This window comes from Marmota marmota, unplaced genomic scaffold (genome assembly GCF_001458135.2).
Source record: "Marmota marmota marmota unplaced genomic scaffold, marMar, whole genome shotgun sequence".
Classification (NCBI taxonomy): Eukaryota; Metazoa; Chordata; class Mammalia; order Rodentia; family Sciuridae; genus Marmota; species Marmota marmota.
The window spans coordinates 3,697,759-3,722,961 of NW_025999990.1; the positions used below are offsets into that span (position 1 = coordinate 3,697,759).

At 32.1% G+C, this 25,203-nt stretch overlaps 1 protein-coding gene across 1 annotated transcript in view; it reads left to right on the forward strand.

Annotated features, from left to right (window-relative positions):
• The window catches only part of Adamts6 (ADAM metallopeptidase with thrombospondin type 1 motif 6), a 284,670-nt gene that overhangs the window by 15,259 nt on the left and 244,208 nt on the right, over positions 1-25,203 (forward strand). Inside the window, exons 5-8 of the mRNA XM_048806580.1 lie at positions 5,591-5,759; positions 10,750-10,964; positions 11,520-11,603; positions 12,096-12,241. Of these exons, the coding sequence (XP_048662537.1) occupies positions 5,591-5,759; positions 10,750-10,964; positions 11,520-11,603; positions 12,096-12,241 (614 nt within the window). The remainder of the gene's footprint in view (positions 1-5,590; positions 5,760-10,749; positions 10,965-11,519; positions 11,604-12,095; positions 12,242-25,203) is intronic.

Genomic DNA, 25,203 nt, shown 5'->3' on the forward strand with positions numbered 1-25,203 from the left:
AGAAAAGATGATATAGGCAGTTATTTCAAGGATTTTTGAAAAGCAAGAAATGGTTAGTAACTGCATGCAGAAGTGGGGTCAGACAAAGTTTTGTTTTGATAGAGATGGAAATGAGTGTGTAGAGAAATGGCAAATTGCTGGACTGAAGTTCTTGGTGGGTAAGAAGGGATGGAATCATCCGCACAAAGGGAATAATTATTCTTAGCCAGGAGAATAGAAAGTTCATGCACAATAACAGGAAAAAAAAAACAGAGTATATGGACAGTGGATGCAAGTAAGTAGATACTTGTGTTTGGGGGAGTTTGTAGGAGGTAGTACAGTATTGTCTGTTGGAAGGGAAGTTGGAAGGACAAGGTTGTAAAGGGAGAGAGGGCGGGGAGGAGAGAGAGAGGAGGAGAAGAAAGCATGAAATATTTATCCAGGAAAGTGTAGAATACTGGATGAACTAGAGTTCATACTAGAACTAGTATTGTTGCCTTGGAGTGTTAGAGTAGAGTTGAAATGAGGGATGGTGATATTAAAGTGAAACCATTCACTAGTTGGTATGTTTTCACTGGCTAAGTGCAGCTATTAAGATGCAGGCCTAGCATAGTTTAATTTAATTAGGGTTGTGGTTTAATGAATTGAGAAAGGGATTCAATGAATTGAGAAAGGGGCACAGGAATTGGAAATAATTGGAAATGATCTGAAGCTGGTTTAGGAGGGAAATGAGACTATGAGGTGAAGTACTGTGAAAAGCATGAAGATCAATTAATTGAGGCTCTTGATTGGGATAAAATAACTGTTTCTTGGAGTTGGGATATTAGAAGGGCAGTGCTGGAAAGATAGAAAATGGGTGACTTGAAATAGAGATTATTGAAGGTTGTAAATATGACAATGATGAAGTCTAGGTTTTGACCATAGGCATGAGTGTCTGAGGTAAGGTGAAGAATAAGATATTTGAAGGAGAGGAGGTCAAGGAGTTGGGAGGGGAGGGATTAAAGATACCATCATGTTGGGCTGGGGATGTGGCTCAAGCGGTAGCGTGCTCGCCTGGTATGCGTGCGGCCCGGGTTCAATCCTCAGCACCACATACAGACAAAGATGTTGTGTCCGCCAAATACTAAAAAATAAATATTAAAACAAACAAACAAAAAAGATACCATCATGTTAATAGTCTGTAACTTGAGTCCATAAATGAAATTCAAGGAGTTTGTGAACTGGAATGGGGAAATTTTACATCTTTTTTTTTTTTTTTTTACTAATTTTTAACTGAAATTTAACATTTCCTTCAATTATAAAATATAGGTACAAATCAATATAGTAATGGCAGTACCTGTGACTTTATCCCCAATAAAAATCACACTCATGTCATGTTGCAGGTTTTGCATATTTTTAAATCATTATTTATATTCATCTGCATTATGAGATAATTTTTATTAGATCCATTAAAGAACTTCTTAAAGTGTTAGTAACCATATGTATTATATTTAAAAAATATTTTGATAGCTGTATTTCACTAAAGTTGCTTTTATTTGTAATTCTGTATTTTTTTCTGCTTTTAATATTTTATTCATAGAAGGAGTCCTTATGTTTCACTCCTGGACTTTTTTTTCTTTTTGATACCAAGAATTGAACCCAGGTGTGCTTAACCACTGAGCCACATCCCTAACTCTTTTTATATTTTATTTAGAGACAGGGTGTCACTCAGTTGCTCAGGGCCTCACTAAGTTGCTAAGGCTGGCTTTTAATTTGAGATTTCTCCTGCCTCAGCCTTCCAAGTCACTGGGATTACAGGTGTGCACCACCCTGCCTGGTTTACTCCTTGACTTCTGGAGGGATTGAGGGCACATGTGCACACACATCACAAATTTTAAGGATTTTTGATATAAGAAGATATTGAAATCAGCAATTATTCCAGGAATGATATCACAGGCCTTGACTCCAGAAGTTAAAATCTTTATGGAATGAGGGGAGTGAGGTCAGTAGATAAAGCAACTAGGAGAAGGGGAGAAGATTATGGCATGAGGTTTGAAGCTGGTGTTTTGTTTTGAGGAAGGAGAGTGAATTGTTCAGAAATGGCAACAAATCTCAAGAACCTTGCTTACAGGTCCAGTAAGAGACATGTAGAAGAGAAAGCAGCTACTATAACAGGACTACAAGGAAGGAATGTCATTTAGGGAGATTCATATTTTTGTTAGAGCAAGATGATAAACATTCACAGATGAGGCTGAGGGTATAGGAAATTGTGTTGATGATTGAACTTGAGAGGGCACAGAAGTGTTTTAGATGATGGGGAGTAGAAGGAGTTGGGATCTGAAAACATGATATATATAACCATATGACTCGTAGAATTCAGTGGATGCAGCTTGGGCTTCTTGTAGGAACTAATAGGCAGGGAGTGGGGACACTTGTGAAATTAGTTCTGATGATTCTGAGGCAAATAGCTGAATGCAATGCTGAAGGAAGCAACAGCAGGGCTTTTGCAGGCATGCAGAAATTCCTGGGACTTTACTTTAACTCAGGTCCTCCAGCCCCTTTCTAATCCTGTAATCTTTCTCCTCTTCTCTTTCTGCAGCCTGTGTAACTCCTTGCTGTTTCTTGAATACACAAGGATGTTCCTACCTAATTCCCTTTTCATTTGCTTTCCCAGTCTCTCTGCCCCTCCCAAGACATTTATTTGGGTGGCTTTATGCAGGTTTCTGTTCAAATATCACCTTTTTAGAGAGAATTTCCCCCATCTATTCTAAAATATTTGTATAATGCCCTCACTTCTGATTATCATCTGTCTTTTAAAACAGCCTTTCCCTCCTTTTTCATTTATCACTACCTGGTATATAATTTATTTATCAAATTAATTAATTTTTTCTAACTCCTCCCACTAGGCAGGAGGCATTCTGATAAGAGTTGACACTTTGGTTCACTGTTGTAGATATCCAAAGCCCATTTGATGAATGGATAAATAAAATCTTAAACAGTCTTTAGAGGAAAAGCTAATAAAACTGTAGTGGTTAGGAGAGTAGTTTCCAAAGTCAATCAATTGAATTTGTTATTTAACTTTGCTCCATCTAGTTTCTCATCTGTAAAGTTGTGCTGATGTAAGCACTTACGTCAAAGAAAAGATGGGTAAATGATTTACAGAATACCTAACACGAACTTTCTGGATTTCCCTTTCAGAAGTTTTTCCATTCTTTAAATTACAGATTTTGTTTACTTACTGCCTTCTGATTCCATTTACTTGCTGTAACATGACTTTCTTATCTGGGCCCTTTCAACTCTCTGCTGCCCAGAGACCACTGTGATTTTAGGAGTAGAGGAGATGGGATCTGAAAATCTGACAAACATAACCATATGACTCATAGAATTCAGTGGATGCAGCTTGGGCTTCTTGTGGGGATTAATAGGCAAGAGTGGGGCATTTGTGAAATTAGTTCTGATTATTCTACCCTTTCTGCAGAGTACCTTAGACTCTTCTTTCTATACTTCCTTCTAATCAAAACTCATATTGAAACTTGCCTCCTTTCTGGAGGTACTGTGCTCAGTTTTCTAGTACATTGTTAACCTGCCAGGTAAAATAATTCATGCTTAGGCATTAGAGTTTACTAATGGCATATTATGTGATTTCTGTCAGTATTTGCATTTAATATAGAGGGACTGTTACCCATAAATAAATCAAACAATGGTGAAAATAATATGAATTAACTAAGGGTTGCTTTATTTTTTGCATTCCTCTACTCATTCTTGTGGGTTGTAGGTGACTCCAACTTTATCTGTAAGTTAGAACATTTCCAATTATGTCTTCTCTTTTTTTTCAAGCATGTTGTACTTAACATGCATTTCTCTAAATAGGATCTTAGAGAATTAGAATTCAAAGGGATCTTAGAGATTATCTGGACCAGAGGTTTTCAACTATTTTTTCTTTCTTAAAGCAGCAAAATGCTTTTCTCATATGAAATGTTATGTGGAAACTTAATATACAGGTTAATAAAAGCACAGCTGATTCTAAACCCCAGAATCCAAGCCCTGTAGGTCTTCCTTTGTTGTCTGGGACAATCCCCTGAGGGCACTTTCATGGAACCCTTAGGGCTCCCCAGAGTGCAGTTTTAAAACCACTAATTTAGACCAATCCTTTCATTTTTCCAGCTGAGGAAATAAGCCCATAGAGTTTGTGTTTTATCCAGTGTTACAGGGTAAATTAGTTGGATTAAGAGCGATCCTCACATGTGCCATTCTTAGGAAAACACTGTTAGACAAGCGTGGAAGTTATTATTTTTTGGAAGTTCTTATTTTTGACGCAGGTCAATTTTACCATCTTATTTCTTTTTGTTAATAAAATTCTATTTGAAACCTATTACATATGAGATATTTTCTATGGCTCTGATGCAAAGAAACGGGACATAACATGTTGCCTGTATAAAGCAAGTTGTCTAGTTGGGAAGATAAAACATGCAGTTATAAGTTATATAAAATTTAAATAAAACTTTAGGGTTTGAGATATAGTAAAACAATGTGGCATAAATTGAGAAAAAAATGATATCTAAACTCTAGTGGAGCTCAGAGGAGAGTGAAGGTACTTCATTTGGGCTAGAGAAATTTTTAAATGGGAGGTATGATAACTGAGTAGTACTTGGCTTAGAAAATAAGTATAAGGCAATGGAACATTATGAATAATAGCAGATCTTTGTTTACCAGCTCCTTTTCCTTCTTCTGTCTAGAATTGGGCAAGTTCTTGACCTCTGAGCCTGTTACTTCATCTGCAAAATGAGAATGCAAGGAATGTATGTTAACTAAGGACATATAAGTTGATTTAACTTCCACCTTAAAATGTCAGTGGTTATCACAATAAAAGTTTATTTCTTCCTTATATCAGTGTTTATATTAAACAGATTTCTAAGAGGTCACTCAGGGACCAGGTTCCTTCTTTTTTTTTTTTAGCTTCAACTTCTCCTAGATCTTAGGAGCACTCTCCATTCAGTTGGCAGTAAAGAGAGAGTGAATTCCACTGATAAGGCATTTGAAAGCTGATATACAGCCCTCTGTAAATTTTTTTAATTGGCTAAAACTTAATCACATAGCTGTATTTAAACACAGAAGATATAGCTAAATTATATACACAATTTCAAAAGTAAATAAATTTTAAACCTTTACATGGAGGTCTGTCACCTTGAGCAGAGTTGTTGGGAAAGTTGTAGTAGACAATGTATATGATATGCTTAGTAGAGTGCATAGCATATAAAGGTATTTAAATATCCTTTTTAAAGATTTAGGGACATTTTATACGTTATGGAGTTCAATAATACATGATACTTTTTATTAATATGTTTTAAACCAGGTACAGTGGCATATGCCTTAATCCCAGCTACTTGGGAGGCTGAGGAGGGAGAATCCCAAGTTTGAGGCTGGCCTTGGCAATTTAGCAAGACCCTGTCTCAAAAAATGAAAAGGGTGAGGGATATAGCTCAGAGGTAGAATACCTCTGGGCTCAAACCCCAGTACCATTGAAAAAAAAATTTAGGAGAAGTATCAATTCATTTTTGACTCTGGGTAATAATGATAACAAATGTTTAAAATGATTGTTCTTCTTGGTAATCTTTGTTTCTTTTTCTTTTAGCATGGTATTATTGCTACAGAAGATGAAGAATATTTTATTGAGCCTTTAAAGAACACCACAGAAGATTCCAAGCATTTTAGTTATGAAAATGGCCATCCTCATGTTATTTACAAAAAATCTACCCTTCAACAACGACATCTCTATGATCACTCTCATTGTGGGGTTTTGGGTGAGTGTGTAGGTTTTGGAAATAATATTGTATTGTATTGTCCCTTTCTCTTTCTTCTGGAAAATATAATAAGGAAATAATTACTTAATAATAAAAGTAAATAGGAATTTGAGTAATTAGACATATGTACAAGGCCCTCTTAAAAGTTGTCATATACCAGTAATTTAATTAATTAATTAAAAATATTTTTAGCTGTAGATAGACACAATACCTTTACTTTTGTTTTTATTTAGTTTCTTTTATGTGGCGCTGGGGATCTAACCCAGTGCCTCATACATGCTAGGCAAGCACTCTACCACTGAGCCCCAACCCCAGTCCCAAGTAATTTTAAATCAATCTGGAAGCTCTTTAAGAAGTCCTTAAATGTAAGTCTGTATAAAATTTGACACTTTTTTTTTGTTTGAAGGAAAAAAAACATCATCTTATTTTATTCAGGTAATGGTTACAACTTGTACGAAGAAGTGTTCCATTGTACTCTGTATTATTTAGTTAGTTTGCTAGTTTCCTGCAAGTAGCAGGAATCTAGACACTTGAATAAGACTTGAAGAGTCATAAGGTAGTTTTCAAAGATAGCGATGGCACTGAATTAGGGAACTATGTGATACATGACAGAGACAACAAACCTAGACTTTATTGATCAAGGAAATCTTCATGGAAGACGTGACTTCTCAGCTAAGATATGAGGTTTACCATATCCTTAGAAGGTAGTTGGGCAAATGTAGAATGATCGGTGACTAGACTGTTCCACATAGAGGAAACTGCATTTTCCAAGGTCCTAAGCAAAAGAGAGAATGTCACATTCCAGAAACTGACAGTACATGTACTTGGATATTAGAATGTGGACTGGAGAGATGGAGATGAGGTTCATGGTGGTTGAGGGGTGTTGTTGTAAGAGATGAGACATGAGAGATAAGGTCAACGTGAAGGGCTTATAAACCATATGAAGTAATTTGTTTACCCTGATATGCTGGAAACACACTAATAGGTTTTAAGTAGGAGGAATGACATAATCAGATTTATTTAAAAAAAAAAAGAGTATAAGTAGCTGTGTGGAGACTGAATTAGAGGAGAGCAAGACTAGAGGCAGGAAGTTAGGAGGATGTTAACATAGTGATAGGAAAACTTAAGAGACAAAGGCCACTTAAACTGAATCCACTTAAAACATGAAACAAAATTCCTTATAATAAGTAAAAGGTTTGATTTAGTCTTTATATTGACTTTTATTAGTCATTATGGAAATAAGTTTATTCATTATGGAAATTAGTTTATTTTGTCTTCTATTTAATAAAACTTAGGCCATAAGTACAACTATATATAAATAAATTCCTTAAAAACTAGGATTCAAATATTTAGTTGTTTGTTTGAAGATAACTTCTCACACACAAAAAATTTCAATATTTTATCTTATTCTGAAAGGCATCTCTTAATTTTGATATTCAAATTATTCTCTTTCATGGTGCCAATACATTATTTGAACTCTGGCAGACTTTATTTTTCAGTGGTTTAGGCATGAGTCAGACACTTACAAATTTTTATTGTTATAAAATTCTTCCATTTTGGGGGAAGATTTTCTTCTTTTCTTCCCATCTCTCCTCTGCACTATTGAGATGATTTCCTAAACAACCCTCCCCTCAATCCATTTCATGTATGAGCCCTAACACCAGTTTAATTAGTTCAGACCCTCATTATCTCTTGCGTGGACTACTGTTCTAACTTTCTAATGGGGCTTCCTGTCTCCAGGTTCATAGTCCTGTTTTTAGTCAACTCTGTCTCCTAGATCTGACCTGTCACACTTTTAGACACTTCACTGGCCTTCCCATTAGTGGTAATATGGTTGTAGTTCCCTGAGTTCCAGGAATTGTAACTAGATGCCATTGGAGAAAAAACTATTTTATGTTTAGTTACTTGTCTGGTCAAGAACTTGATTGTGATACTATCTCAACAGCATAGGTCAAGCAAGAGATAGGAATTTGTAGACATATATTGCCAATTAGCTTGTTATGAGTAATCAAGTTTATACCAAAATATAGGATATAAAAGCACTGTTGACACTAGATTCAATGATCTCATATCCAGATACGAATTTTTCCATTATAATTAGATTCAATAGATGTGTTTTAAATGATTTTTATGGAAGTAATATCTGTTCTCTTTGGAATATTTAGAGAATAGAGGAAAAAAGAAAAAAACATTAAAATGAAAATTATTGTTATTCTTGCATCCAGAGATAACTGAATTTTCTTTTAGTCCTTCGACATAGATAACATTATGTCTCTATACCTGCATTATTTACTTATGTATCTACTAAATAAACATTCATTTAGCACTATGTGCAAAGCTATTCTAGGTGCTGAGGATGCATAAATAAATAAAGCAGAAAAGATTTTTACTGTCATAGAGCTTATATTCTAGTGAGGAAGGACAGGTAACTAAATAGGTAAATGAACTTTAATAAATACATGACCAACTATCAATAAATAATAAATGCCATGAACAAAAAATAAAGCAGGTTAATTAAATAATTGTGAATGGCTATATATACTCAAACATTTTGATATTGATCAAAATGTTAAAATCTTGTTTCAGATGGCAGTGACATCCATATGTTGGTTTTGAGAAAAAGTTACTGGTATATATGGTTATGGAGCAATTTCTTAACACCTCTGATCTATCTGAAATTAAATTGAGCAAAGCAAATGTATCATTTTTTTGTGAATTTTATTTAGTTGTAGATGGACACAATATCTTTATTTATTTATATATTTTATGTGGTGCTGAGGATCAAATCCAGTGCCCAGATGTATTTTTTAAAATATTTTTTTTAGTTGCAGATGGACACAGCTTTATTTTATTTGTTTGGTTTTTTTATGCAGTGCTGGGTATTGAACCTAGTGTCTCACACATGCTAGGCAAGTGTTCTACCATTGAGCCACAACCCCAACCCCCAAATGTCTTTTTTTTTCTTTACTTGTAGATGGACACAATACTTTTATTTTACTTATTTATATGTGGTGCTGAGGATCAAACCCAGTGCCTCACACATACTAGGCAAGTGCTCTACCACTGAGCTACAACCCCAGTCCAGCAAATGTATCTTTACTAATCTTTATGTTGGAGCAAAACAGATCAATCTTTTATTCTCATGTGCAGCTAAAAATATATTAGTTACAGATCATTAAGCTTAACATTAAGTAGTCAATTAACTATTTATAAAATGTAGATATAGTTTCATAATGAGCTAACCATTCTGTATTAATTCGGTTTTTAAAATGCAACTGAGCTCTCTTGATTTTAGTCATTCCATATGTCTGTATAAATAATATCAAATATATAATAATATTTGGTATATACAATGTGTCATTGATGGACAATCATAAACACAAAGATGTAGAATTTATCTTTAAAGAATTTGTAGTCTGATAGAGTGATAGCCAAGCAAACTACCAATTTAAAAAAATAAAAAGTTTTAAAATTATGACAATGAGAATGGTGATGTTGATAATAGCAGTGCCTTATACTGAATAGTTATCAAATGAGAACTAACATTGCTACCTGTTTAGTACCCAATCATGCTAAATTCTTCTTTTAGTACTTAAGATAAAGAGAAATTGAATACATTGGAGTAATGTTCAAAGGTTGGAAATTAAACTCATATTTAAACACTTAATCTGTTTAGCCAGAGAAAGAGAAAACTGGGCATGACTTGAATACATGAATGATTATATGATCACAGAGGACTAGGCAGGAGGAATTGGAGTTTTATTGATACAGGAAAGATTTGGCAGTTTCACAACAATATTGCCACAAACATAGTGGTTTAAGCAACAAATCTTTATCCTCTTATAGGTTTTGTAGGTCAGGAACCTATGTGGATGAACCATCTACTCAGCCTTAGACAGGCTGGATTCTCATCTGGAGAAGAATTTTTATTTCTTCTTTCCCATGGATCTTTGTAGTATTCAATTCTTTCTGGTTTGGGTAGCTTTAGTTTTTGGCTTGTTTGCCAGAGGCAACCTGCAGTTTTTTGCCAATGGTTCACCAATATGGTTGGTTGCTTTCACCAAGCCAGCAAGGGAGAGACACTAGACTGGTGCTACAGTATTATTTAACATAATTATGTAACATACATTAATTTAATTTTTCCTAACTATCTTTTTCAATAAGAAAGGTTAGAAGGATTTTCAGATCAAATATGAGAATATGGAAGCTCTGAGTATGCAGGCAACCTCTATCTGCTCAAGTTTTTCAAATGAAGATGAATATACACAAGGCAGTGTTTGCAAATGCCATGGAACTAAAAGGTTTCTTTGTACTGAAGGATGTGTCATAATAGACACCAAATGTGGTTTAAAGCAAATTGTGTTGGAATCTTTCAACTCTTGTTTTAATGCTCCTTATCTCTAGACTTTGGAAAAGGAATACTTTGTGTACTCTGTTAGCATAAATAGTTACTGCAAAATTATGTAGAACAACTAATTCATAGTCATTTCAATTGTGATTTCTAAAATAATAGAATTGGTTTTAATTAAGATAGTTTAATAAAAGCATTTTACTTTAAAATAAATGCTCAGAAATAACTTAGGAGTAGATTTTTGCTGTATCATTGTTTTTTTGTTTTTTTGTTTTTTACCAGAACTACTTTAGTCTGTTTCTAAAGTTTATGCCTTAGTTGCTTTTAAAATAAGTGATTCTTTAGAGTATGTATTTTAAGTTTAAAAGTATTATGATATAATTACTCACTGGAATAATAAGAAATGATTATTTGAAAAATGTTTTATTATTAATTCATTTACAGATTTATTTTTATGAGTATTTGAATGTTATTCTTAAATTTTTAAAGATACTACTGCATTTCTTCATTCCCTTTCTTAATTTTGAAAAATCATAATACATTAGAAAATTTATGAGAAGTTTATCTAAATGAAAGATCTATAAATAAGTATGTTTAATTAGTGATTTTATCTGAATTGGTTAATTGTTCTTATTGTAGACCTCACAAGAAGTGGCAAACCTTGGTGGCAGAATGAAACATCATCTGCTTTTCCTTCTTTACTGCCAACTAATGACACACATATTCACCACAGACAGAAAAGATCAGTGAGCATTGAGCGGTTTGTGGAAACATTAGTAGTGGCAGACAAAATGATGGTGGGCTACCATGGCCGCAAAGATATTGAACATTACATTTTGAGTGTGATGAATATTGTAAGTTTGAACTTTCTATATACTGTTTTACTTAGTAGTTTGTTGTACTTTGTACTAAGGTCATAGATTTTTACTAGGAAATAAATGATTATAAGAATTCATCTGTCTAAAATTGTAGAGAGATTTTTTGGTGCTTGAGATTCAATTCAGGGCCTCATGCATGCTAAGCATGTGCTCTATCACTGAGATACAGCCCAAGAATTGCCCTATTAATGTTCAAGTTCCGTAGAAAATAAACTTAAAGATAATCTTATTGTTATTTTTTAGATGATATATTTTTAATGGGTTATTAAATCTTGTTTAAAATGTTTTCTATAACTTGAAATATCAGCTTACCCTTTAATTACTGTGTTATAGTTCATCTCTAGGAAAAAATATTCCTTGAGGTAGACTTGTAAAATCTTTTACCAAGGCATCTTGAATTTTAAACAACATAGCATTAAAAATATCTTTTCATATATACAATGGGCATACTTTTTTTAATCAGATAGAATCAAACTATGATCCTATGATTTTTGTCTGACTTTGTGTCTTTTCTTATTTTCTGGAGGTCAGGTTGCCAAACTTTATCGTGATTCCAGCCTAGGAAACGTTGTGAACATTATAGTGGCCCGCTTAATTGTTCTCACAGAAGATCAGGTAAGAAAGAATTAGATTTTAAACCTGAACCTCTTAGGCTATGGAGTTATTTATTATTAAATAATATATTTCCTTATTTGTCCTCTTAAGAAGTCATACTTGATTATGATTTTTAGCTCTAAACATTTAATGTTTTAAGCAAATTTTAAATACCTCTTAAGTCTTGTTAAAACTATGTATATATGTGTATTAGCTATGTTTTAGTATAAGGATGAGCATTTGCATGGTATACTTTATAACAATGTTTTTTTTGGTTTTGTATGCTGATAGCCTCACATATGTTCACATTATAATTAAAGCTGTAACTGGAAAGAATGTTCAATAATAAACTAAATGAACTCTAGGTCAGATATTATAGAGATCAAAATTGGCATGAGATTATTCCTAGAAACCACTGCTTCTAATTATAGTCCCACTTTAGTCTTCAAAAGTTTTAACAACTGACCTTAGTAATTTGTTTGGAACATTTCTGGTATGCATGTTGTATTGCAGCCAAACTTGGAGATAAACCACCATGCAGACAAGTCCCTCGATAGCTTCTGTAAATGGCAGAAATCCATTCTCTCCCACCAAAGTGATGGAAACACCATTCCAGAAAATGGGATTGCCCACCACGATAATGCAGTTCTTATTACTAGGTATGGTTTATTGCAAGTATTTTTCCTTTGATTATTGTTTGTTTGATATTATAACTATATTTAGCTCTATCTGAAGCCTCATTCAGGTAATGAGGATAGAAAAAGCAAAATGGCTATTTATTTTTTACTACTGAGAAAGAATGTATTATTAATATGTTGACATTAAATGAACCAAATAAGAAACAAGAGGAGATTAAGGTTTGACCTAGAAATTTAATAAATAACTTTCCTTCTACTGATTAAGTCCTACTCATAATGTTTAATTAGAAGCACATATATGATTGATTAATTGAACAAAATACTTACTAAAAGCAACATTTAAAAGTATAAAAAAATGTCTATTTTAAAAATAAAGCTGTGACTCTAGGTTATAAAATATATTAAATATTCTTACCTTCAAGTTGTGTTAGTTTATGTAAATTTATTAAAGGGGAGGAGAATAATGGTAGTTATACAATTTACTTATATGATTATCTATTTAAATTTTAATTAAGGTATATAAAGAAGATTTATTATATTATGTGTTAAACAGCTTTGCTCTCAAGCAAAATTATTAACTGGACAATAACTGAAGGAATTCATATATTGATTTCTAGTTTTAAAAAACTACATTCAAATGTTTTCTTATTCTTAAAGCAACAACTCTGTGAATTAGATAGTAGAGCACAACAGACACTAGTATGGCAATATGTAAATCAATGGATGTGTAACTGATGTGATTCTGCAATCTGTGTATGGGGTGAAGGTGGGAGTTCATAACCCACTTGAATCAAAGTGTGGAATATGATATGTCAAGAAATTTGTAATGTTTTGAACAACCCACAATAAAAAAATTAAAAATAAAAAAAAAAAAGAAAAGAGAAAACATTCAAAATAGTTAAGCATGTTTCTCAAGGTCACTCAGCTAAGTGAAAGAGGACTCAACTCTGATGATCTTGTCTTCCTTGACTATCCTATCTTAGTTTATTTGTTTACTTAAGTTTTAGAGAAACTGTTTATGTTGCCCAGGCTGGTCTCAATCTTCTGGGTGGAAGCCTCATCTTCCTGAGTAGCTGTAACTTCAGATGTGCATCACCATGACAGGCTTTGTTTTAGTTTTTTTATATTCTAATTGTGGTTGGTCAGAAACGTTATGCTTAAATAATTTTAAGTCTATCTTTTGACCTTTTTCCAGTATTTAAAAATAAAAGACAAAATAAAGTAACAGTAGCAAGCAAGCAAAGTGAAAACACTATTCTGCCTTGGCTGAGTGAAATAGCTTTTGTTACTTTAATTATTTCTCATAATTTTGCAAGGCAGTATTTACCAGATGCATTATCTGTGGTGTGCTCATTGACTCTATGTTAAGTTCTATGGATGGAGTATAAAGTACATGGGATCAGAATCTTAAACTGAGTAATATAAGTTACTTCAGTGTAATTTTTAGAATAAATTCTCTGTTTAATGAACTGCAGAATTTAAGTTTCTGAATCTGTTTGTTTGTTTCATTGACTTCCTCTACTTGGCATTATAAACCAGAAAATTTTGTTTATGCCAAGTGTGCTGAAAAAAACAACATTATATGGTTTTATGTTCATACGTATTGACACATTAGTCTGATTAATTCTGCAGTTGCTGTGAGTCTTGTAGTCTGGAATGTTCCTAATATATACTTAAGGAGTTAAAAATCTAGGACTTGTGCTAATGAAAAGCTTTGTGTTTAAAAAAAAAGTTAGATATGATTAGTGTTGATGAAATTACTAGAGGAAAACATCTAATATATATAGTTTACAAAATTTCACATGGCTTTTTTGTTTATATTGTAAAACACTTCTTCCCCCAAAATGAGACTTCACATTTTTATTTTGTATCTATATTGGATTTTTATCTTTTGCATCAAATGGCAGCAGTTATACCAAGGGTGCATATTTATAAGTATTCAAGTAGTGAGCTAGATCTGGGCAGTTAGCCACCCTTTCTTTGCACTGACAACATTCAGCTGTACACTTTGTTACTCTGAATTGGCCCAGATATTTTTCTAATTTTTTTACAGAGCTCTTCCTTGCTTCTGTAAGCTACTTTGAGTGCCTTTTTTGATGTTTGGGATTTTAACATAACATTTTCTCCTTAATTTGTCTATAATGGTTAGACAAGTACTAGAAATGATGTTAGGATTAAATAGGACAGTTTAGAATTTGGATCTCGTATCATTTTAGATTGGCTAATGTAGTAGAGATAAGAAAAATGCCTCTTTTGTGACAATATAGAGTATTTAATTTAATTGTTACTAATGTCTCAAAGTAATTTTTAGCCTATTTAATAGTTTATAATAGGGCTACAGAGTGACTATTCGAAAGAGATGACTATCATCTTTGTTATTTAGATAGTTATTTTTCAGAGAATGGAAGGAAGTTATCAATGCTCAACTCTCCCTTATATATTTTTATTTGTAAAACTGAGTATGTTTAAATCATAGTGCTACTTTTAATAAAAATAATTCTGAGAATTCTATAGATGATTTTTATATTAATGTTGAAAACTGCTTCATATGACTCACTTATCAATATTCAGTGTTGTGACCCCTCCTTTTATAGTTATTATAGATAATAATTTATTTTTGCTCAAAATATCAGCTCACTAGGAAGAATAATATGTTATTATATAGGAAGTATAAAGGTTCATTAGGAATTCCAGGAGAAAACTGATAGTTTATCTCCCAAGGCCAAATTTTATCCCAAGGCCTTAAATGTTATCTCCCTTTAGCAAATGATATCTTATTATCTTTTTTTATTGATTTAAATTTGAAACTGTGCTCTGCACAGTTATCAGATAATTCTTACTAGACAGAAAGAAAATAAATTTATTTTTGCTTTTTTCTATTATTAATAGTATTTAAGTAACATCAAAGAACATATTACAATTATTTGTGTATACATATACTTTTTTATGCACATATATTTCATATGTCCACATACATATATGTCTATGTATATACATACATATACTATATGGATACACTATTTTACATATAGCTAACAGAGATTAATGATATAAAATATAGTGAAAAGTCTGTTTTTACCACCCAGATTTAGCAAATATGAACATCATGCAGCTTTGTGTCACTTCCTAAAATGGTATTCAGTTACCTCTCTGTGGTGTAGTAACTGCCTCAAATCTTAGTTCTGAATACCAGGGTTAGTGCTATAATATAACTGTGGAAATATGGCAATGCTTCCATATATTGTTATATTCCACAAATTACATTATATTTTAAATAAACATGAATAGTAGAATAATGAAACTGGTCTTTCATTTTTTTGTTGATTTTTAATGTAAGATATCAGTATTAATAACTTGTATTGTTTGCTTCCATAGAATAGATTTATTGAATGACTTAACAGTTGATAGTATTTACCTAAATCAGCTTGATGTTTGGTAACTCTTTTTTAAACAATGCAATATAACAATATATAACTACTGGGCTGGGGATGTGGCTCAAGCGGTAGTGCGCTCTCCTGGCATGCGTGCGGCCTGAGTTCGATCCTCAGCACCACATACAAACAAAGATGTTGTGCCCGCCGAAAACTAAAAAATAAATATTAAAAAAATTCTCTCTCTCTCTCTCTTTAAAAAAAATATATATAACTAGATCAAGAAATAATAATACTTTGTACTTCAAACTCTAGAAACATAATTTAAGAGGGCAAAGTAGGACAGTATTTATACAGTTAAGAAGTTACTTGTTTCAAAACTTTCAAGTTATGTTTATTAATATTTGTATTTTGTTGCTTTTATAAATTATTTTTAATTGACCAAAATGTGTATATTTATGGTGTAGGGCATGGTATTTTGACACATGCATACATTGTGAAATGTCTAAATCAAACATTAGATTGGCATGCATTATCTCACATACTTCATTAAGCTTTGTACTGACAAGCTGCAAACTAACAGATGCTTAGGAATAAATACTGGCAATTTGACATATTATTTAAGTTATTTTTATTTCCCTATAAAGTCAGGAAATAAGCTTAAAATCACCATAAGTTTAAAGTCAAGCCAATTTCTAAATTTATTTTGTTCAAGAAATCCATACACAGTCTGAAATTCATTAGGGATTTAGAGACAGTTTGTACTAGTAGTTATGATTAGTAATTCATGTGAACAGACTAGTGCATACATTTCTTAGCGTTCTGTTCTATGAAGTATGAGAAACATTATTTTTCCATTTTTAAGATATTAATACATAGTCATTTATATTCTTAGGGTAGGAATTGGAGCCTCAATCCTGTTTTTGGGCAAAAACTTTATTGAAATCTAATTCATAGACCACATGTTTACCCATTTAAAGTACAATTCACTGTTTTTTAGTATATTCACAAGGTTCTGGAACCACCACTATAATTAATTTTAGAATGTTCTCTCTGTCCTAAAGGTTTCCCTTTATTCCTAGCCCTTCCTTTGCTCCAGTGTAGGCTACTTCTGATCTAACTTTCCGTCTGTATAGTTTTGTCTGTTCTGGACCTTTCATATAAACAGAATTATATAATATATGAATATTTTTGTGTGATTTACTTATTTTACTTAGCAAAATGTTTTAAAGGTTCATCAGTGTTCTGGAATGTAGTGGTATTGCTTTTCTCTTTTTAATTTTCATTTTTGCAGTGCTGGGAATTGAACCCAGGCCTTCATACATGCTAGGCAGGAGCTCTACCCCTGAACTACATCCTTAGCCCTGCTTTCCTCTTACTAGCCTAAATTTTCAAAAACTCAAGGTACCTAACTTTTAAGAATGCCTTTGTTTATAGGCTTTTTCAGTTATTATACTTGAATGATCTTTCATTAGTGAAATCACAGGACTTTTAAATATATCTTAAAATCTGATGCAAAAATTGCACACAAAGTCAAAATAATTTGGTCTTTAATTAAAGTGGGCATATTTATCCTCTTAAGGGGTCATGACTGTTTACTTGGGTATTGCTGGATTATAAAGGAATTAGAATTTTCAATGTCAGTCAACCAATGTTTTTAGATAGGCATTTAAAAATAGCTATAAATATGGTTTCTTGGCATGTAATGATTTGATTTAAACAAGTTTTCTTAGTTTTTAAAGATAGTGTCTATTGGAATTATGTATTGGCTTCATAATTATATATGAGAACATATGGAAGAAAGGGAGATTAAATGTAGTACATTAACATTTATTTGGTATTCACTAAGAATTTTTTTAATCCTCAAGGAAATGCCAGTTAAATAAATATTTTATGACCTATTAATAAGCATTTAAGACTGTGTTAAGTTACCCAGTACTGAAAAAAAAAACCTCTTAGGTTTATAGACAGCATAGAAAATATTAATGCAGAGTGTGGACAAGTTGATTGTGGTATTTGGACATTTTAAAGCATTTGTTATTTTCTTACCACCAGGTTCCCATCATTCCTACCCATCTCCACTGCTCAAAACCCTCTTCTTATTTCTTCAGTTTCTTTTCCTTTTTCCCCTGCCTTGTTGGTTTCTTATTCAAAAGTGTTTATCTAGATTCACTTTCCATTCCAGTCTAGGTCTGTGACAAACTGGAGTGACTGTAAATTGGGACATTTTTGTTGTTGTGTATTTTACAGTGCTGGGGATTGAACCCTGGCCTTGTGTAAGCGATGCAAATGCTGTATCGCAGAGCCATAATCCTACCCCATAATTGGGACAATTTTAAGAGTGAAAGTGGGGCAGACTTGGAGAACAGGCACAAACTAAGACCTGGCAAAACAGGATTATGTTTTTATTATTATCCCAGGCATTACCTATGTTCCTGAAACTTTAACTAAAGATGGAAATAAGATTCTTTTCTATCAGTGCCTGAGGTTGACTAAGTACATTGCAATTTAGTGAGTTATTTTTGTTCATACCCTGACAAAAACACTGTGGCTTACTTGCAGTGGTTGTCTGAAAGTGAAGAAGGATGTATTGTAATCAACAGTTAGAGAAATAGAAACTTTAGTACTTATGTTGGTTTTATGGATGTAATGATATAGGCATATAAACAAGTGCTTATTATGTGCCATATACGTATGAGCTTTACAGATACTTAATCATTTAATTCTTAAATAACTGCATGAAATATGTACTGTTATTGTCTTCTTTTCATAGATGAGGAAGTTAAGGCACAGGAAAGTTAAATGATTGGCAAGAATATATAGTAATTAGTAAAACCAAGATTTAAGCCAAACCAGGTATTATGGCTACAGAGTCCTTTTAGGAGGAGGCATAAAATTATTCAACAAAAAAATTGTGTGGGGAACCTTTAGTAATATTTGGACCTGTAGTAGGCCAACTTCTAAGATGACCCCAAAGATCTCCACCTCCTGGTGTTTGTGACCTTATATAATCACCTCTCCTTGAGTGTGGGCTACACCTATTGAAATGGCATTTTCAGTAGTCTTCCTGCTCAAGTACAAGGTCTATCTCTTCATTTATTAATGTTTTCTTTAATTTCTTATAGTAGGGTTCTGTGGTTTTCAGTGTTTTTACATGTTTGATCATATTTTTTATGTTATTGGGCATGATATTATTTCTAAAATTTCATTTAAAATTGTCACTGGTATATAAAATAGAGTTGATTTTTATATATTGATTTTACATCCATAATCTTGCTAAATTAATTTATTAGTTTTAGTAGTTTTTAAAATCATTTCCATTGGATTTTCTATAAAGATGATCATGTTGTCTGAAATTAAAAACAGAATCACTCTTCATGAATGAATTTTATATCTTTTTCCTGTCTTATTGTTCTAGCTAGAATATCTACTATGATGTTTAATGAAGTGAGAATTGACATCCTTATCTTGTTCCTGATCTTAGTGGGGAAAGAATTCTCTTTCATCATTAGCTGTGAATTTTGTTTAATGTCTTTTATAAAGTTGAGTAAATTTAATTCTAATCCTACTTTGTTGAGTTTATCAAAAGTGGATGTTGGATTATATCAAATGCCTTTTTTATATCATTTAACATGGATGATCTTCTTTTTAAAAGTTTATTAATGCAGTGAATTACATTGATTGCTTTAGAATGGTAAACCAACTCTGCATTCCTGGAATAAACCCAATTTGGTCATGATATTTTATTCTTTTAATATATTTAGATTTGATTTGACATTTTTTTATATTTGTGTTTATGAGAGGTGGTGTTATGTGGTTTTCTTATATCTTTGATTTTGTATTAGATATTATTGACAATGCAAACTTAGGGAATATTTTCAACTTTTCAGTTTTATGGAAGTTTGTGTATGGTTGGGGTTATTTCTTCCTCAAATGGTTTATAGAATGCATCAGTGAAACTATCTGGTTTGGGAATTTTCTTTGTGGAATGAATTTTAAAGTATCAATTAACGTTGTTTAATAGATACAGGGCTATTTAGTTTTTTTTTAATTGTTGTTATTGGTTTGTTTCTTCTCATGGTGCTAGAGCTCTATAGACCTTGGGCTTGTTAAACTGCTAATAAGCAAGTGTTCTTCTACGGCTGAGCTATACCCCCAGCTCTAGGTTATATTCTTCAATGAGCTTTGATAGTTTGAGTCTTTCAAGGATGTATTTATTCCTTCTAAGAGGTGGTTATATTGGCATAATTGTTCTTACTATCTATGGAATGTATAATAATGTCAACTTTCTTTCTGACATTGATAAGTTTTGTCTTGTCTATTCTCCTCCCAGTGACTCTAACAGATTTAATGATCGTATCAAATTTTGTCTATAACTTTTTGTCTTGCTTTTCTATTTTCTATTTCATTGATTTTTGCTATGATTTCTACTTGATTCAGACTTAATTTGCTCTTATTTTGTGGTTTCTTCTAGTGGGAGCTGTGGTTATTAATTTGAGACCTTCCTGTTTTTCTTACATAGGTCTTTCTAACACAGATGTTTAGTGTTATAAAAATTTATCATAAACATATCTTAATTTCATCTTATGAATTTGGTTATGTTGTATTTTCACTTCAGTTCAGAAATACTTTCTAATTTCCTTAGATTATGTTTTTTTTTTTACGTATAGCTACTTAGAATTATGTTATTTACTTTCAGATATTTGAGACTTTCTCCCCAGAACTCATTTTTATTTCTAATTTATTTCCACTGTGATTAGAGAATGGACTTTGTATGACAAATGCTTTTCAGTTTATTTAGACTTGTTTTATGGCCTAGAATATGTTCTTTCTTGTTAAATGTTTCAGATATACTTGAAAAGAATGTGCATTCTGCTATTGTTGGATGGAATGATATGTATATGTCAGTTTAATTTGGGTGACCATGTTGATTAATCCTTCTTTTCCTTTATTAATTTGAACAATTTGATTATGATGTATGATTAGAATATTTCTTCAAGTTTAGGATTGTTGAGTTTCTAAAATTTGATTTAATCAAACTCTGAAATTTCAGCCCATTAATTTTTCAGTATTTTTTTTTTGTTCAGCCCCCTCCCCTTCCTTTGGTGATTCCAAATGCACATATGTTTGGCTGCTTAAAGGCAGCTCACTGATGCTCTGTTTATTATTTTTTACATTTCCTCTATGTCTTTCATTTGGGACAGTTTCTATTTTTGTGTCTTCAAGTTTATTTCTTTTCTGTAATACCAATCTATCCTGATTCTGATTTATTTTTTCAATTAATTTTTCATCTCTAGTAGTAGGATAATTTTTTGCATCTCTGGCAATTTAATTTTTTTGCATCCACATCTTTATGTAGGCTTTACAAAACATGCATATGTATTTTAAAATACTTATCTGATAAATGTATTATCTGCATCAATTATAAGTTGGTTTTGATTAATTTAAGTTATTGCTTTATTATGTACTGTATTCTCTTGCTTATTTGAATAGTTGGTAATTTTTGATTGAATGCTAGACATTGTCTTCTTCTACCCTCTTGTATTTCTATAAATATTCTTGAGCTTTGCTTCTGGTATAAACTTTTGTATCTTTCTTTTAAAATTTGTTATATGGAACAGGAGCAGTGCTCACTCAGCATAGGGTTGATTTTTCTACCAAACTTAGGCAAATTCATGAAATTTTCCAGTTCAGCTGGTGGTCTCATATATAGTGTTATGTATGTTCTATAATGTTATGTATGTTCTGGGCATTGTTACAGCTCCTTCTTTGGGAGATCCTTTTTCTTGCCTTCCATACTTCTCTCACATTCATGAGCTGATAGGTACTCAGGTGAATTGTCAAGGGAACCCTCTGTAAATCACCAGAATTATCTCTTTCTGTAGCTTTTCTGTTCCTGTACTCAGTCCTGTAAATTCTAGTTACCTTGGTTTTTCATATTTTCTGCTTTCTCTTCAACTCAAAGTCCATTGAGTTCTGCCTTATTGTCCTCTCTGTGCCTTGGCTTCAAAATTCTCAAGGTAGTAAGCTGGGACAATCATAGGACTCACTATGGTTACTTTCCCTTTTCTCAGGGATCATTGTCCTTTCTTGTGAGGTGGGGCAGGTACTTGGGATTGAACTCAGGGGCACTTGACCACTAAGCCACATCCCCAGCTCTATTTTGTATTTTATTTAGAGACAGGGTCTCACTGAGTTGCTTAGCGCCTCACCATTGCTGAAGCTGGCTTTGAACTCGCCATCCTCCTGTCTCAGCCTCCTGAGCCACTGGGATTACAGGTGTGTGCCACCGTGCCCATCCATTGTCCTTTTTTTTTTCCCCCCATTAAGTCTAGTGTATTGTGTAATGATGTTTCATATAGTTTGTCTATTTTTAAAATGGTTTTAAGAAGGAGGGTAAATTTGATCCTTGTTACTCCATCTTGGCTGGAAGCAGATGACCCAGGCAGCATTTAAAAAATTCTTCCTACTATTTGAGAATAATTATCAATATCATTCCCTTTTACCCCTAAATACTTCAGTTTGTATTTTCCAAAAACAAGGACATTATCTTACATAACTGTAATACAGTTGTCAATATCAAGACACTAAGTATTGATATATATTATACTAGTATTTAATCTACAGTTCATCTTAGAATTTTTTAAATTGTCTTAACAGTATCCTTGGTAGATATTTCCTCCACAGGCAAATGATCTAGGATCACACATTGTATTTATTTGTCTTGTTCAAAAGTCTTTTTAACTTTTACTTTTTTATAGGTTCCTTTTATATGACAATAGGATTCATTTTGACATAATTATAAAAGCATGGAATATAATTTGTTCTAAGTTACTCTTTCCCTACCTCCCTCCCCTTGTTACTTTCCCTCTACTCTACTGATCTTCCTGATATTTACTTATAGTTTTTTAAAAATTAGTGTTTTGTGGATATACATGATGGTGAGATACACTCTAGTATATTCATATATATATATATATATATATATATATACATATATCTCAGATTCATTCTGCTGTCTTTCTTTACCCCATTCCTCTTCCCTTCCCTCATTCCCCTTTGTCTAATGTACTATCTTTCTTATATTCTTTTTACCTACCCCTTATTTTGTATTAGCTTCCACATATCAGAGAAAACATTTGACCTTTGATCAATCAAAAGTCTTTTTTTTCCAAATCTGAAATAGTTCCTCAGTCTTTTTTTTTTAGTTTGCTTTTGACATTTTAAGGGAGTACATAACAATATTTTATGAATGTTACTTAATTTGGGTTTTTCTGATATTTCTTCAGTATCAGATTCAGTTTATATATATTTTGCAGGGATAACACTGAAGTGATATTATTTTAAATGCATTGTATCATGACACATATGATATTGGTTTCTCCAAATATTGGTGATGTTAATTTTGATCACTTGGTTACAATAATGTGTGACATTTTCCTTCCTTATATTTTTAATTTTCAAATTCTTATGTAATTTTTTGGAAAGTTATGTTGAGACTGTAGGAGTTGGTTTTAATCAAACTTCTACCCCCTAGTTTTGACATCCCATTGATGATTCTCCTAACTCTCATTCCTTCAGTATTGTTAGTTGTCATTCTATGTCATGAAAAGATTTACTCTCTCTCCCTTTTTTTAAATAGAGACTCACCTTTTTTAAAATGCTGATTTGGGGATTTCCTTTTGGTAAATCTTTACTTTCTAGGATTTCTTTGGACTTTTCAGCAACTCTATCATCTCTGAAAGTACCCCATCCTATAACTCTTCAAACCTGTAATACTGCAGAATTCTCAGTTATACAAATTCTATAAAATCTTTTAAAATGAAAATATTATTAATTAGAAAGTTTATTCATTTCTTGTGTTTGCCTCATCTTCCTCTATAATATTTTCTAAATCAGTTTGGTATATTTTCAGAAATGTCTGAGTTACAATAAAAAATAATAAAAAAATTTCCCTTAACTTTACATTCCCTAGAGAACATGGGGATAGGCCTTTAACTCCTAATAATATTTAAATTTAAGATTTTCTTTTGTAGTTAAAAGGCATCAGATATGAGAATTTAAAGAGTTCACATAAGTCAATCCATAAGCAAAAATATGATACTAAAAAGTTGTACATTACATGACAAATTTCAACTAGTGAATGCTTTGTTCCTATTTAACAAGAGTATTATGTAGGTGAGATATTTCTCAAGAATTTGATAACTACATTTGTTGCTCAGCTTTATTTTAATAACATTTTTGGTATTAGAGCTTACATTTTATTTTAACTATAAAAAAGATTAAATCCATTAAGCCCAGTTGTTTAGTAAAAATTGAATAATTAATAACATAAAAATTACTGTTTTATTATTTAAAAATTTTTACTAGTAAAATTGTTTATAATATTTAAAGTAGAAAGAATTAATAAAGGAACATTGAAATATTATAAGCAAGAAGAAAAATAGGATGTTTGTAGTAATAATATATTGTTTCATAATATATTTATTGTATTCTTAGTATGTAGAAGACCCTTCTTAGATGTGAGTATGTGCATGAACTAGATGGGTGAATTACCCATTTTTTGGAACATTTGGAGGTAGGAATGGATAAGCAAACAAACTAGATAATTTCATAGTCAATGAGCTACTAAAGTTAGAGAAACTTCCTGTTTCCATCATTTTGTACTTGTTCAGTATAGAGAAGAAAACAAGAAAGATCTTTCTTTCCTTTAGTTTTGGTTAGTGAAGGCAATTTCTAGGAGTGGTTTAGTGGTACATATTTTTTCCTTCACCCATCTCCAACCTATGTCAGCTGGCCTGCAAATCTATGCCAAATAAGCCTACAACCTAAGTGAAACAGGGTCAGTGCTATGAAAACAAAACCTCATGTTTTAGGGTAGGAAGGAGATGAAGGAGGGAGTGAAATGAAGCATATTGCCACTCCCAAATCTTGGACTGAAATTCCAGAATTGCCACCTTAATTGGAACCTTGTTGTTTTGTTTATTTAATAATTTATTTCTGTTGAATTCCTATGACTAATAAGTGATAATAAAATGTTTTCAAATATGTTTATGTTCTGAATAGAAAAATGTATTAAGTGAAGGAAAGTAGTTAACATGAAGGTTAATTAACTGGATTCCAAAGTACATACTGTATTTGCAAGACTGTCTGAGCAACAAGATGACCTCATCAGCAAACACAAGTATTTAAAAATATTATAACAGATATTTCTTGTGTGGGAAATGGATACACCTATAGTCTTGTAATGCTGTCCATTAAAATATGTAAGTATGATATGATAATCATTCTTAAACATTGGTGAAGACTTTAATGAAATATTTTATTTCATGTTGAAAATTGGCTTGAGGTAAACAACAAAATCAATAAAGCCTGGAGAAATAGGTTTTATGTTGAGAGGCTAATCCAGCTAGGCTTATTTAGCTTTGGAGAAAAAACTATTTATAAATAGTTGAAAATTGGCTTGAGGTAAACAACAAAATCAATAAAGCCTGGAGAAATAGGTTTTATGTTGAGAGGCTAATCCAGCTAGGCTTATTTAGCTTTGGAGAAAAAACTATTTATAAATAGTATTAAATGCACATTTTTTTTTTTTTTTGGGTTAGTCTTTTT